This window comes from Grampus griseus (assembly GCF_964374135.1).
Source record: "Grampus griseus genome assembly, chromosome: 14".
In the NCBI taxonomy this organism is placed as follows: Eukaryota; Metazoa; Chordata; class Mammalia; order Artiodactyla; family Delphinidae; genus Grampus; species Grampus griseus.
The window spans coordinates 22,983,486-22,998,420 of record NC_139008.1 but is presented as its reverse complement, the minus strand read 5'-3'; the positions used below and the strand labels follow the sequence as shown (position 1 = coordinate 22,998,420).

Below are 14,935 nucleotides of genomic sequence, written 5' to 3'. Positions count from 1 at the left end.
TGATCCTTGGTTGTTGTGTATCAAGTCATACTGCTCTTTTGATACTATCCTTTTTTTAGCTGTTGATTCGTTAATAATTATTATGGCGATGGACAACACATTTGCAGTTGAATTTCAGGTCAGATTACATTTCTACTCATTCTATTAAATTAACTTTTCAAAATTCTATTGATAAAGTTAAGAGTGATCTGAAAGGAGGAAAAGTATAAGTTGATTTTTTAAACTCCATTATGGCTGTTGATGACTAGACTTCCAATTTATTCTTTGGGGTTTTGTTTGTTTTATAAATCAAGGATTGGCTGGTAGCATATTAAAAGGAGTTTGGAAGAATATTTCATAAATGAATTCAACTGAAATATTTTTGGAAGATGCAGACAGTATATATTTAGTAAATATAACCCAAAGGGACTAGGCAGTGTATTGTGGTAGGGGTTTTCCTTTAAAAACAAAAAACAAGTAGAGGCCGGTCTATATTGTTAACTAGCTTTTCTCCTTTCCTACACTCGAAGCGAAATTTATTTAGAAAGGGATGGAAGCGAAATTACATGGGCTCTCAGTTCTTTTGTACTGTGTTAGATGTCTGAGTAGGTGGGGCTTATTGAGTAAAGCTGATTAATTGCACGGCACAATTAGATTTGGGGTTCATACACATATTAATGAAGTCAAGGAGCTGAGAATGGGCGTGGGAATGGGGGGGCGTGGAAGGGATGAATTCAAGGCATCTGGAGGCCAAGGAAACAAAGGGGCCAGCTTCCTGTGCTCTTTGAAACAGAGTTTTCCAGGTTTTTAAGCCTGTTTGCTGTTTGGTCAGCCATTTTGTCTTTAAGTCATTCCTCTCCTCTTGAATTTTACTGTAAGCATTCAAGAGAAGCCAAGCTGCACCTTCAACACTTTGTTTAGAAATTTCTTCAGCCAAATATCCAAATTTAATGGCTCACAAGTTCTGCCTTCCACAAAACACCAGGACACGGACTAATTCAGCCAGGCTCTTCGCTACTTTATAACAAGGATTGCTTGCCTCCATCGTCCAAAAGCGTGTTCCTCCTTCTGTATGAGGCCTCATCAGAATGACCTTTACCTTCTGCGGTTCTACCAACATTCTGTTTACCCCCACTTAGGTATTCTCTGAGAAGGTTGAGGCTTTCTCTGCAGCTTTCCTCTCTTCTTTCTGAGCCCTCACAATAATCACTGGATAATCAGTCCATCCACGGTAGTGGCTTTTTCTAGCACATCCTTCAGAACTTCTCCAGCCTCTACCCATTATCCAGTTCCAAAGCTGCTTCCATATTTGTTATACTAGCACTCCGCTCCGGGTACCAATTTTCTGTCTGAATTTGTTTGGGCTGCTGTAATGAAATACCACAGACTGGTTTTCCTTTTTTTTTTTTTTTTTTGGTTGTGCTGTATGGCATGTGGGATCTTAGTTCCCCAACCAGGGATTGAACCTATGCCCCCTGCATTGGGAGCACAGAGTCTTATCCACTGGACCACCAGGGAGGTCCCCCAGGCTGGTTTACTTATCAACAACAAAATTTAATTTCTCACAGTTCTGGAGGCTGGAACTCTAGGATCATGGCAGCAGCATGGTCAGGTGAAGGCACTCTTCCTGGCTCACAGCCAGCACCTTCTCACTGTGTCTTCACATGGTGGAAGGGGCTAGGGAGCTCTCTGGAGCCTCTTTTATAAGGGTACTAATCCCATTCATGAGGGCTGTACCCTCAAGATGTAAGCACCTCTCAAAGGCTCCACCTACTAATACCTTTTGTGGGTTAGGATTTCAACCTGTGAATTTTAGGGAGACACACATTCAGATCGTAGCACCTCTCCTGCCTTTTATGTTCTAGTTCTCATGCATTTTAATTCTATATATATTTTAAACACCGTAAGAAGTTATTTTTTTGTAGTCGATATTTAGTTTTACCTACACCTTTATCTTTTGTATGCTCTTTAGTATATATATAGTATATATGCATATGTACACATATATGTGCATATATATATATGTATATATACATGTTAGCATATATTTTTTGCTTTCAGCTGGGATCATTTTCCTTCTACTTTCAGCATTTAAAAAAAAAATTACGGTGTGGTTCTGCTGCTGCTGCTGCTGTTCTCCTTTTTCTTTTACTGGAAACTTCTTTCTTTTGCCCTAATGTTCACAGAGTAGTTTCACTAGGTCTAGAATTCTTGGTTGGGAATTATTTTCTTACAGTACTTTAAAGGTATCATTCCTTTGTCTTGTGGCTCTCATTTCTGTGCTGAGATAATAATCTTTACTGTTGTCCTTTGAAAATAACATATCTTTATTCCTTTTAAGAAATCCTCTCTTTATAGTTTTCAGCCATTTTACTATGAAGGCCCTAAGTATGGTTGTTTTTTGTTTTGTTTCTGTACTGATCTTGCTTGGGGCACAAGCGTTTCTTGAATCTGCGAATCAGTGTCTTTCTTTAGTTGGGGAAAGTTTTTAGCTATTATCTCTTCAAATACTGCTCTGCCTGTTCCTCCTCTCTTCTTTGGAATTCAGATCGTATGTGTGTTAGACCTTTCTTCATGTCTCTTATGCACTCTTCTGTGCTTTTCATCTTTTTTCCTCTCCATGCTTCAATGTGGGTGATCTCTCCCCTTTTATGTTCCTTCTCACTAATCCCTTCACTTGTTAAGCCTCCGCAAGACTGATGAAAACTCTCTGCTCTTCATCTACTTGGCTTATTCCTCTTGCTCTTCCACAGCTTAACTGGAGAATACTTTGAGGGGAAACCAGGACCGAATCTCTCACTTCTCTGCACTGCCTTCTCTTCAGAATCTCTTCCTTCAAGCCCTGGCTGTCTCCATAGCCCTGAACCCTAGTTTATCTCTACAGCCCTGTGAGTTTTCCTTAAAGCTTCTTTGGCTACTCTGCACCCTAGCAGCTGCCCTCTGCCTGGCTCTTGTCCCATGTCAAGAATCAAAATGCTCTGTGAGAGATAGCTGGGCAAGAAAGTTGGCTTCACTTCAGTGAGCTTCCCTTTGTTCTGGCGTCTGTCCTCGCAGGTCTTGTTTGCCTCGGCAGCTCCTTATACCTTCAAACTGATTTAAAAAGAAATGTTTTTTTAAATTTACCACTTCTTATTGGTCTTGGTAAAAATACTGTTCCACTGTAAACTGTCTCATCAATGAGGAAGTCTCAGCAAAAAGTTGTTAGTGTGTATGCATCTCCAGCTAATTGGTTTCTGGGTTTTGCTGTTTACCAGGCATTCCAGGAACAGGAACTACAAGGCTGAGTTTGCATCATGCCGGTTGGAGGCTGTACCGCTGGAATTTGGGGACTATCACCCACTGAAACCCATAACTGTAAGTTTTGTCGAGGGTCCCTCTGTGACATTCTTATTCCATAAAATTATAGACAGTATTCCTGGGTCTTTCTCATTTTGCCAGTGGTAGGTGCTTTTGCATACTTAAATCAACCAGTTTGTTCTCTGCCCCATTTTTTTTGTGATGTTGGTCTCCCCCACCATCATTTTTATTCCCTTTCTCATATTAGTGAGGTGATCGTGCATATGGGATGCCGTTGTTCCTGATTTGGAGGTGTAAACAAAATACTTCTTAATTTGCCTATTTGGAATATTAAGATCACTCTAATTACTAATGTAAGGTGCTGTCCTGAATAGCATCTTAGTCTATCTGTGAGTTTATTTAAAAAACAAAACAAAAGGCAAGCAAGAGTCATAGATTGTCTCATCTGAGTTAGCACTTTTTTATTAACAAGTAATAGAAGCTACGTGTTGTCATCATGGGTGGGACGAGGTTGACAGATGCCACTAGACACTGAGGACGTGACGTTTCTGAATGGCAGAGAACCTGAGAACACACAGGTGATTACATAAAGCAGGAGGTCACAAGACCAAGCTTCAGTGTCCCAGGGCCCCTCAAATCCCCACGGGCTCGAGTGGCTGCGGCTGACCCACCAGTGAGTTGGTTCCAATCTCAGGAACTCAAACCCAAGAGCAGGGAGTGTGTCTTCTCTGCATTTTCTGTTTGCCCAGTTGGGTTATGTGTCCTTCCCTGAACCAACCCTGGTGACTGGGGTGTAGAATATGCTGATTGGTTGGGTTGGGGCTCCTGCCCACCCTGGGAGCCAGGAGCAGAGTTCACTCCACCAGGCCTTTAAGAGCTGAAAGTCAGGCAAGGCTGCCTTTCCAAAGAAAATGTGGACTGTTGAGGCTGGGAGATGGAGCAATGGAGGCCAGGCAGACAGGAACAACAGACATGCACCAGTGGGAGGCACTTCAAGTTACCTAGGGTTAGTGTCAGACTCCACAGGTGTAGGGCATGGTCTTCAATAAAACTGCCCTAGCTTCAGACTCCAGCTGTAAACTTGGGGGTCCCCAGGCCACCTGCACTTCTGACCAACTGGCTACAAATCTAAGGGTTTCCGGCGACGTCCCTCAGGTTTGATAATTTACTAGAACAACTCACAAAACTCAGAAAAGTGAAATACTTATGCTTATATTTTTATTATAAAGGATGCACGTGAGGACCAGCCAAGTTAAGAGACATATAGGGCAAGGGGGAGGGTCCCAAATGCAGAGCTTCCTTGTCCTCTGCCTGTGGAGTCAGGGTGTGCATCACCTCCCAGCGCATCATGTGTTCAACTGGGAAGCTCCACTGAGCTTTGGGGTCCAAACTTCTTATTGGGGTTTTATGACACACATGATTGATCGATTCCTTGGCCACATGAGTGAACTTGATCTCCAGCTTCCCTCTCCTCTGCTGAAGTGAGATCTCTTTCATCTTTTGATAGGTTTATTGTCCATCTGTGGTGAATTAGCCTGAAAATTTTTTATCATAGTAAACCTTTAGACAGATCTGTTATATTCTACAGTGAGGGTTATCGCCTGGCTGAAAGTCCGAGCCCTCTAATCACGTGTTTGGTCTTTCAGCATCCTCGCATCAGCATAAACTCAGGTGTGACTGAGGGGCTCATGAATGACTGATGCTCCAGGGACTTGGAGTCTCCTTTCCAGGAACCGGGGACAGAGGCCAAATTCTCTTTTATCCGACGCCCTCTCTCCTTCATGCTGTTACATCCTCTCTCTCTCTGAAGAATTGTTCCGGGTTTTTATAGCCTCCTCATTTAAAAAGGAGTGGAGCCTAACTAGCCCTTCTGGATGTTGATCCTAAACCTTCAGCAGACAGACTCTGGCTCTGGTTGGATCCTCTCGGCTCAGGGGTTCACCACGGTCTGGTCCTCTGAAGTTGGGGAGGGTTGGGGGCAGTGGAACAAGAACATGGCTTCACACCCCAACACCCCCGCCTGCTTCTTAACACATACACAGTTCTCCCGAAAGGGAGGAGTTGGGCGCTCACTGTGATGATGAGCTGGCCGCGCAGAGCCACTGAGACCGTCTTCGAGAATGACGACTCTGGGATCTTCCGTATGCTGGTTCGTTACCCCACCTAGACCATTGCTGCAAGATGCAAATTCTGCTGCACTGGGTCCGAGGTGGGGCTCGGGGGTCTACAGATTTATGAGCTGGCAGGTGATGTGCACGCGGCTTGTCCAGAGACCACACTTTGAGTAAGAAGGCCCTGTAAGAATTCACTTATAGCATCACCTTCTAAATCTCAAAGACCCTGTCTCTCCCTTCCTAACCCCAATTTCTCACCTTCCCTTCCTCGACAGCTGGGATTCCGAGTCATGTCAGTTTGTCACAAAAATAAGTGTCCCTGCTGCAAAGGAATGGTCAGTTCGTAACGGAACAAGGGAAAACCCATTTGCGTGTTTCATTGGGAAAAGTCATAGGAGACTACCATTTTACCTCCACAGATTTTCCCCACAGGTCACAGAGTCAAAGACAAAGAAAGTGAGCCGGAAAGGAAGCACTTCTTCCACGTCCTCTTCATCCTCCAGCTCCGTGGTGGATCCACTGAGCAGCGTCCTGGATGGGACCGACCCCCTCTCCATGTTTGCGGCCTCTGCTGACCCTGCAGCCCTGGTGGCTACCACGGTAATGCTCCTAGCTATGGTCAGTCCTGTGGGTGCAGGGTTGGGGATTTTCATTGAACAAGTAATACGCAGTGCACTTGGGTTGTAACAATTCAGATAATCCAGACTCAGTGACACTGCATAGCATGTAGATCCTGGAACCTGCTTCTTCTTCTTCTTTCGTTTTAAAGCATTTTAAAATTCTTTATTTTCATTTCACTCTTTTCATACCCTTTATTTTGGATTTATTTTTATGTAATCACGTAACTAATTTACTAATTTTTCATGTAAAAAATCAGACATTACAGAGGAGTCCAGTTGACCGGCTCTCATTCTGTTCTGCACTCTGGAGGGCATTATTGTTATCAGTGTAATGTATATTCTTCAACTTTTTCTTTGTATTTTCATAGATATTTATGACAACAATTTCTGAACATTTACATACATGCTCACATATAAGCAACAACAACAGCAGTCAGAAGAGTATCAGCTAACTGCGTAGCAGGTATTTTCCAGGTGCATTCCAAGTGTAGTTCTCATACTGCCTAAGCTTCATTTAAAGAGGTCCACACAGAGGAGCAGAGATGTTAAGTGACATGCAAGCTGGAATTCAAGCCTGGGCAGTCTGACTTCAGAATCCACCATCATTCTTTGCTGGCATTGCACACAGCTATTTACTTTTTTTTTTTTTTTTTAACGTGTATACTTTTTTTTTTTTAACTTGACAATATGTCTTGGAGAACTTTCTATATTAGTACTTAGAGAACAACCTTCTTATTTTGAACAGCTGCATTGTATGGTAAGGAACAGGACATGATTTGGGGTTTTTTTTTGGCTGCACTGCTCGGCTTGTGGGAATCTTAGTTCCCCGACCAGGGATTGAACTCGGGTCCTTGGCAGTGAAAGCCCAGAGTCCTAACCACTGGACCGCCAGGGAATTCCCAGGGACATGATTTAAATTGCCATGATGGACACACAGACCGTGTGTGGTGTTTGTTGGTATAGGCAGTGGCGCATTTGTCCTTGAACATACATAGATCTTGGTGCCTATGTGCAAGGATTTCTGCAGGGTAACTCCCTAGGAGTTCATTACTGGGTTAAGGTAACATATACATAAAGTTTTTTTTTTTATGTGGACCATTTTCAAAGTCTTTATTGAATTTGTTACAATATTGCTTCTGTTCTATGCTTTGGTGTTTTGGCCCTGAGGCGTGGGATCCTAGCTCCCCGACCAGGGATCAAACCCACACCCCCTGCATTGGAAGGCAAAGTCTCTTATCACTGGACCGCCAGGGAAGTCCCCATATACATAAGGTTTTGATGGTTACTGCCAGATTGTTCTCCAGAAAGGGTTCACCAATTTACACTCCCATCAGCATAGCGGTATTTTGGAGTGCCTGTGCCCTGCATCCTTGCCAACCTGGCTACTATCAGTCATTTTATTTTATTTTATATTATTTTATTTTTATTTATTTATTTTTCTTGTGGTACGTGGGCCTCTCACTGCTGTGGCCTCTCCTGTTGCGGAGCACAGGCTCCGGACGCGCAGGCTCAGCAGCCATGGCTCACGGGCCTAGCCGCTCCGCGGCATGTGGGATCTTCCCGGACCGGGGCACAGGCGGACTCTCAACCACTGCGCCACCAGGGAAGCCCTATCAGTCATTTTAAATCTTGCCATTCTGATTGTTGAAAAGTGATCTCTTTCAGTTTGCCTTTCCTTGATTCTTAATGAGTTTGAGCATCTTTTGATAGGTTTATTGTCGATCTGTGGTGAATTGGCGTGAAATTTTTTTATCATAGTAAACCTTTCGATAGATCTGTTACATTCTACAGCGAGGGATTGTCTGCCTTCTCATACTTTTTTTTTAAGCTTTACTGAGGTATAATTGACAAAATTGTAAGATATTTAAAGTGTGCAATGTGATGCTTTGATACACATATACATTGTGAAAGGATTCGCTCCATTGAGTTAACTCATACATTACCTTACATACTTACCCTTTTTCTGGTGAGAACATTTAAGTTGTACTGTCTTAGCAATTTCACTTATACAATACTGTGTTATCATCTGTCATCACCATGATTGCTTATACTTTTTTAAAAGATTTAAAAATTGCTGCTGAAGAGATTGTCTTGCCTTTTCTTAGGACAACTCCAGAAAGAAACGTGACAGAGATGATAACTCCATTGTAGGATCAGATTTTGAGCCTTGGGCCAGCAAACGAGGAGAAATCCTTGCCCGGTATACTACCACGGAAAAGCTCTCTATTGTGAGTACCAGTATACTTTTTCCCAGTGTCTACTTCAGACTTCGTAGTTTTTTTTTGTTATTACGATTCTGCACCCGATTCCAGTGTGTAGGTTCGCTCCCCCCACACCAAGCAGTTCTTTGTCACCAGTGGGGTGTCCTATCAATCCACTCAATTCTGACATTGTCTCCCTGGAGAGAGCACCAGCTCCCACAGCTTAAGGGCTCAGGCCCCACATCAGATGCTAATCAGAAGTCCAGGTGGGCCTCCCTGGTGGCACAGTGGTTGAGAGTCTGCCTGCCGATGCAGGGGACGCGGGTTCGTGCCCTGGTCCGGGAAGATCCCACATGCCGCGGAGCGGCTAGGCCCGTGAGCCATGGCCGCTGAGCCTGCGCGTCCGGAGCCTGTGCTCCACAGTGGGAGAGGCCACAACAGTGAGAGGCCCGCGTACCACACACACACACACAAAAAGTCCAGGTTGTTACCTGGCTTCTGACCAACTAGCTATAAATCAGCATTTCCCATGACCACCTCTTTGGGTTCAATTAATTTGCTAGAGTGGCTCACAGAACTGACTAGACTACTGGTGTATTACAAAGGATATTAAAGGTTATAAACCAGTAACTAGATGAAGAGATACCTAGGATGAGGTCCTGAACAAAGGAGCGTCTGTTTCCATGGAGTTTGGGGTCTAGCACGGCAGCATGTGGATGTCTTCTGATTCACCAACCCGGAAGGTCCCTGAACCCCTTCCTTTCGGGTTTTTATGGAGGCTTCGTTACATAGATATGATTGATTAAATCATTGGCCACTGGTGATTGATTCAACCTCCAGCCCCTCTCTCCTCCCCAGAAATCAGGGAGGTGGGACTGAAAGTTCCCACCCTCTAATCATGTGGTTGGTTCCCCTGACAACCAGCCTCCATCCTTAGGTGCTTCCGAAAATCACAGGAGAGTGCTTCCTAAAAAGAACAGAAGACTCCTGGATTGTTCTCTCACCTGGGACATTCCAAGGGTTAGGAGCTTTGTGCCTGGAATTGGGACAAAGACTAAACATATATTTCTTCTTATAAATCACAGTATCACAGTTATGTTGCCCCAACGCCGACGTTCTGTAAGTTTCAGTTATTATGTCAATGTTAGTTGGGAGAAAACGTGCTAATGCGTTCCTCAAAAAATGTGTTAAGAATCGGGGATCAGGCACAGTTCAGACAGTGAACTGGAGCCGCAGAGTCGTGTCTCTGGGGAAGGAGAGAGTTACGAGGGGAAGAGAGTGCCACCCTGAAGAAGGTTAACTTCTTACTGTTGCTCAGGGAGTCCCACTGGTGGGTTTTCTGCCAGGGCTGGGAGTTCACTGCTTCTTTGGGTGGCACTCACTAGGTCAGGTTGTTGGCTAGTGCCCGGGGCTTACCTTGTACTCTGCAAGTTGCTCAGCCGGGGAAAGCAGGTTAATGCTTACGTCGTCAAGGTCTAGCTTGTGACTGAAGCCCTCCCTAAAGAAGAGAGATGTTCGTCTCTCTTCATACTGGAAAGAAGTCTAGAGGCAGATAGTCCAGGACTATGTGGCAGCTCCAAAGTCATCAGGGACCCAGCTCTTTCTGTCTTGCTGCTCTGTCATGTTCAGTGTGACCTCATGTCCACGTTGTTAGAAGGCGGAAAAGGGAAAGTGGGATGCACCCTCTCTCATTCAAGAACACTTCCTTGGGCCTTCCCTGGTGGTCCAGTGGTTAAGATTCCACGCTTCCACTGCGCGGGGGTGGGGGGGGGCTCGGGTTTGATCCCTGGTCGGGAAACTAAGATCCCACATGACGAGTGGTGCGGCCAAAAAAAAGAACGCTTCCTGGAGTCCCCTCAACATGTCCAGTTACATTTGTCTTGAAGGTAGTCATGGGCTGTACACAGTGCACCCATCAAAAATCGGGGCTGTGAGCAGGGAGGAAGGGGTGAACTCAGTAGCGACTAGGAAGGTTCTGCTCCCTTCTCCCAGAGTCTATACTTGTTAAGCAGAATTGCTGGACGATTTAATTCTTTTTCTTACTGTTTTCTGATTGCCCTGATTTAATATAAAGCCGAGATTCTCAACCAGGAGTAATTTTACTCCCCAGGGGACATGTGGCAATGCCTGAAGACGGTTTTGGTTGTTACAACTGTGGGATGCTACTGGCATCTAGTGGGTAGAGGCCAGGGATGGTGCTAAACATCCTACAGTGCACAGGACAGCCGCTCACGACAGAATTTTCCAGCCCATAACGTCAATATTGCCGAGGTTGTGAAACCCTGATTTAGAGTAAGCTAAATGCTTTCACATTGCCACCATTGTCTCAAAATTTTGCTTTTTTTGGGCTCATTTGGAGAGTCCTGAAATGAGTAGAAATTTGAATCTCTAGTAGTTTCTAGTGAGCTGTGTTTTCCTCCTTTGAATAAATATTTCTGTTTTTCATTTAGATAAATAAGTGGCTTTGTTGGAAAACGGTGGATCATGTTGTCTTAGTGCTGCTTGAACAATAAGTAAAGTTTTTGTCACAGGGTCCAGTAAGTTTTAAAAAATATTAACATATATTTTTTGCCTCTGCAGAATCTTTTTATGGGATCTGAAAAAGGTGAGTTTTTGCTGTTGTTACTGTTTTGATGGGGAATTCTCCCATTACCTTTAATATAATTTTCCAAAGGAAAAAAACATCCAATCCTGATGTTTAATTCAATTGAAGCTATTATTTCCTAGATTATGTGTAGACTTAGTAGAATCAAAATACATAGTAGATGACGAATGAAAAAAAAAAAGACCAAAGAGTTTACTAGGAGGAAAACAGAAACTCAGTGCTTGACTTTGGGATTACAGAGCAGTAGTCTCCCATCTATGTGCCTCCTCACTGGCTGGGAAATGGTTGACATTCTCCTTTTTACAGATCCTTTCTTTTGCCTTAAGTCATTATCCCTTGTGAAAACACAGATGCACTGGTGAGGGGAGTCACACACTCAGTCTTATCAGCCACTGGTCCCTGAATACGGCGGTTCTCAATTTCTTGTGCCAAGACACAGTCTGGACCAAGGTGTCTCAAACTAGCTGTTCAGCAGAGTCACTTGAGGAATATATATATATGTGTGTATATATATATATTTCATAAAAATACAGACCACTGGGCCCCACTCCACTTATTGAATTAATCTTGAGGAAGGGGCTGCAGGAATTCCATTTTTAAAGCTCCTGGGTGATTATGAAGCCACTGTCTTAGATGCTATATCACTGGGTTGCAGAGGAGCACAGCCGTGGTTTATGTGCAAATCGCTGGTATGGCAGCTGCAGCTCTCCTCGTTCTCTGCGGGTTGGGGCAGCACACTAGAAATCAAGAGAGTCGGAGCACCTTTGTTATGGGCATAACTTTGACCCCAAACCATAAAAAAGTAAATCACAGCATTGCCTATCTACCAGTTTGGAGAGGTCAGAAAGTGACAATACCGCTTGCTGGTGAGAATGTAGAGCAACAGGAACGCTCATGTGCTGCTGACGGGAGTGTAAAATGACACAACCGCTGTGTAAAGCACTTTTGCATTATCTGTTCCAATTGAAGATGGGCCAACCCTTTGACCTAGCAGTTCCACTAGTAGGATATACCCTAGATCAGAAATCGGCAAACTGTATCCTGGAGGCCAAATCTGGCCCACTGTTTGATTTTGTAAATAGTCCTATTGGAACACAGCCGTGCCGTTTGTTTACGTATTGTCTGTGGCTGCTTTTGTGCTGTAATGGCAGTTGAGTAGTTGTGACAGAGACTGTGTGACTCACAAAACCTAAAATACTTATATGTGGCCTTTTATAGAATGCATTTTTTCAGCTCTGCCCAAATCCATGTTTCTTAAAGTGTGGTCCGAGGACCAGCAGCATTGACGTCACCGGGGGCTCATTAGAAATGCAGAGTCTCAGGCCCTGCCAGACCTAGTAAAAATCAGAATCTGCATGTTAACACATCCTTAAGTGATTCCTGTAAAAGTTTGAGAAACTACCCTGAAGAAATGCATGCATATATGAACCAGGAGACATGCACAGAAATGTTTATAGCATATTGTTCATAGTAACCCCAAGCAGGATACAACCCAAGGATCCACTGACGGTAGAATAAGAAATAAACTGTGATGTAGTCACACAGTGGAAAATGCTAAACAGTGGTGAAAATGTGTGAGCTTTATGCGATGACAGGGGTAAACTTCATGAACCAAAGTCAGTGGTGAATGAAAGAAGCAAGACAGTGTACAATCTGGGTGGTGGCTACAAAGGTTTTATAATTATCTGTTAAAATGTACATATATGCATGTTCTGTACTATATTTCAAAATGAAGGGAAAAGTAGAAGTAAGGTAAAAAAATTCAAATTATTTGGAAACTCCTTAATTTTAGTAGTTGTTAGTAATTGAATAATTGTACCATGCTCTCAGCTGATCCCAGACAAATCTGTGCGTTAACACCAGAGCTAAGAAAGCAGTGCCTTAAAAGAGTAAACTTTAGCTCCTGAGAGCGAGTTCGGTAGGCAGGAGCAAGGAAACCTCTGGTCTAGAACAGAAACACCCTTAAGATGGAGAAAGGGTTCTGAAACAGGAGGCTCTAGAGGGCAGCAGCCAGCTGGCCAGAGAGCCCTGTCCTGTGACCGGCCTGTGGCCCGGAGTCCTTTCCTTCTCTCCCCGCCAGTCCCTGCTGATGGGAAGAGTTGTGCTGATGGATGATGGAAGGAGGCTCACTAGTCCTGTTTGCTTGAAGAGACGGCTTTGAAGCCCTAGTGTTTCCACCTCTGGACAGACAGTGGGATTGTTGTTTTGTTAGTTGTTAGTACCACAGTTCTGCACTGTGAATATGAGCCTGAGAGGGCCTTTTGTTTGTGGAAAACAATTAAATGACGGATTTTTGGCATCCTTATCTGGACTGCCTTTCTTTAGGAATAAACAAATGATTCAGTGAAAAGTTTGTAAATATCAGATGTCGCAGAACCTTTTTGAGGCAGGCCCACTGCACTCCCACGGGCAGCTCCTAAGCAGAAATGTTTCTGATGAAACTTTGGTTACGTAAGGAAGTTGCTTCCAAAATCTCAGGGAGTTTTCTGTAATGAAGTTGTTCCCCAGCCTCTTTATTCATGATGAAGTGTAGAGTGAAAGATGCCTTCCTTTGGGGGTATTGGTGACAGAGGAAAGCCACCTGTGTGACATGAATCCCTTCTGTTTAGGCAAAGCTGGGACTGCCATATCCGCAATGTCGGAGAAGGTTCGGACCAGGCTGGAGGAGCTGGATGATTTTGAGGAGGTGAGCAAGTCAGTTGTTGAATCCAGGGAGGGGCGGGGCTTCCCGTGTCTCTGCCAGGTGAGGTCGGTCTCGGTGGCTGGTCTCTGATTAATTCTCGAGCTGCTCATTGTGTTCAGTCCTCCTGAGGCACCAACCGATCGAGGGAGAGATGCCAGTGGCGCGGCTGGCCAAGCTCACAGGAGCCTTCCTTGGGCTGGTTTTCTGAAGGCGTTTTTCTCACCGTGATGCTTGAGCAAACCCCGGGTGTCTGGGGACAAGGTCTAACTGTGAAAGCCAACGGTAGCCATCTCCCGGGAAGCCGCCTCGTATAGTATAAAACAGTCATGCCTGCTGCAGAGGCCATGCATGGTCGCTCAGCTGCTGAACTCTTTCAATTAGCCTGCACGTGCTTTTAAAGAACATGAATCTTGCCAACTCATAAAAATTAGTAAATTTAACGTATAAATCCAGATTTCTGACTTCTCTTAAATTCCACCTAACTGTGGGCTCACATTCTTGCATTTAACCTGGGTGTGTACTGTCCAGGTTGCATGGTCCTCCCTGGCCCAGTTCACCCATAAACATTACTAGCCTGGCCCCTGGAGGCGGTGAATTTGCATCCTCTGGAGTATCATTTAGAGAGGCAGCATACCATGGGGGTTAAGAGGGCAAACTCAGGAGCCAGACTGCCTGGGTTTGAATCCTGGCTCTACTGTTTGGTAATTCTGTAGTTGGGGACAAGGTGCTTAAGAGCTTGAGCTCTGTGCCTCAGTTTACTCATCTGTAAAGTGGGGGTGCTACCTAGTACCTGCCTCTTAGGGTGATTACAGGGGATTACATGAGTTAATGTATGTGAAGTGCTTAGACCAGCACCCAGCACATGGTACGTGCTTTGCAAATGTTAGCTGCTGTCACCATCACCATTATGAGTCTAGAGGCCTTAGCTTGACAGCTTATTAATGGGGTGCCCTTGGGCATTCATCTTCCTGTACCCATTTCCTCATCTGTAAAATGGGGATAAAGAATGCAGTTGTGTAGGCTGAATGGGAATGCTTTGAAATCCACAGAGGTCCCTATAATGGCAGTTGCCATTGCTCTGTCCTGCATCTTGCCCCAGTTTCAGGGTCCTTCCAGCTCTAAGACCAGAGTTGTTAGGTGCTCAGCAGAGTCTAATAGTCCAATATTTTATTTTCCAATTCAGAAATGACATATTTTGAATTGGGGCGCCCGAGAGCCTCAGTCTGCATGTCATCAGTCAACCTTGGCTGGTAGGAAGGGAATTGCTAAGGGTTTTTATCAAAGCTCTTTTGTCTGTTGAGTATCTGAAAGTCACTTGAGCTGGCTTACATGGAAAATAAGGACTGTATTGAAGGATACTGGGGCACTACCCTGAACCCAAAGGCACAGTGGCCTGGAACCAGGAACTGAAAAACCACCCAGAACCCCAGCAGCTG

At 44.5% G+C, this 14,935-nt stretch overlaps 1 protein-coding gene across 1 annotated transcript in view; it reads left to right on the top strand.

The window, feature by feature from the left end:
• VPS35L (VPS35 endosomal protein sorting factor like) overlaps positions 1–14,935 on the top strand; it is a 132,109-nt gene that overhangs the window by 4,754 nt on the left and 112,420 nt on the right. The window contains exons 2-6 of the mRNA XM_082670955.1: positions 3,234–3,333; positions 5,823–5,990; positions 8,116–8,238; positions 10,792–10,816; positions 13,426–13,502. Of these exons, the coding sequence (XP_082527081.1) occupies positions 3,234–3,333; positions 5,823–5,990; positions 8,116–8,238; positions 10,792–10,816; positions 13,426–13,502 (493 nt within the window). The remainder of the gene's footprint in view (positions 1–3,233; positions 3,334–5,822; positions 5,991–8,115; positions 8,239–10,791; positions 10,817–13,425; positions 13,503–14,935) is intronic.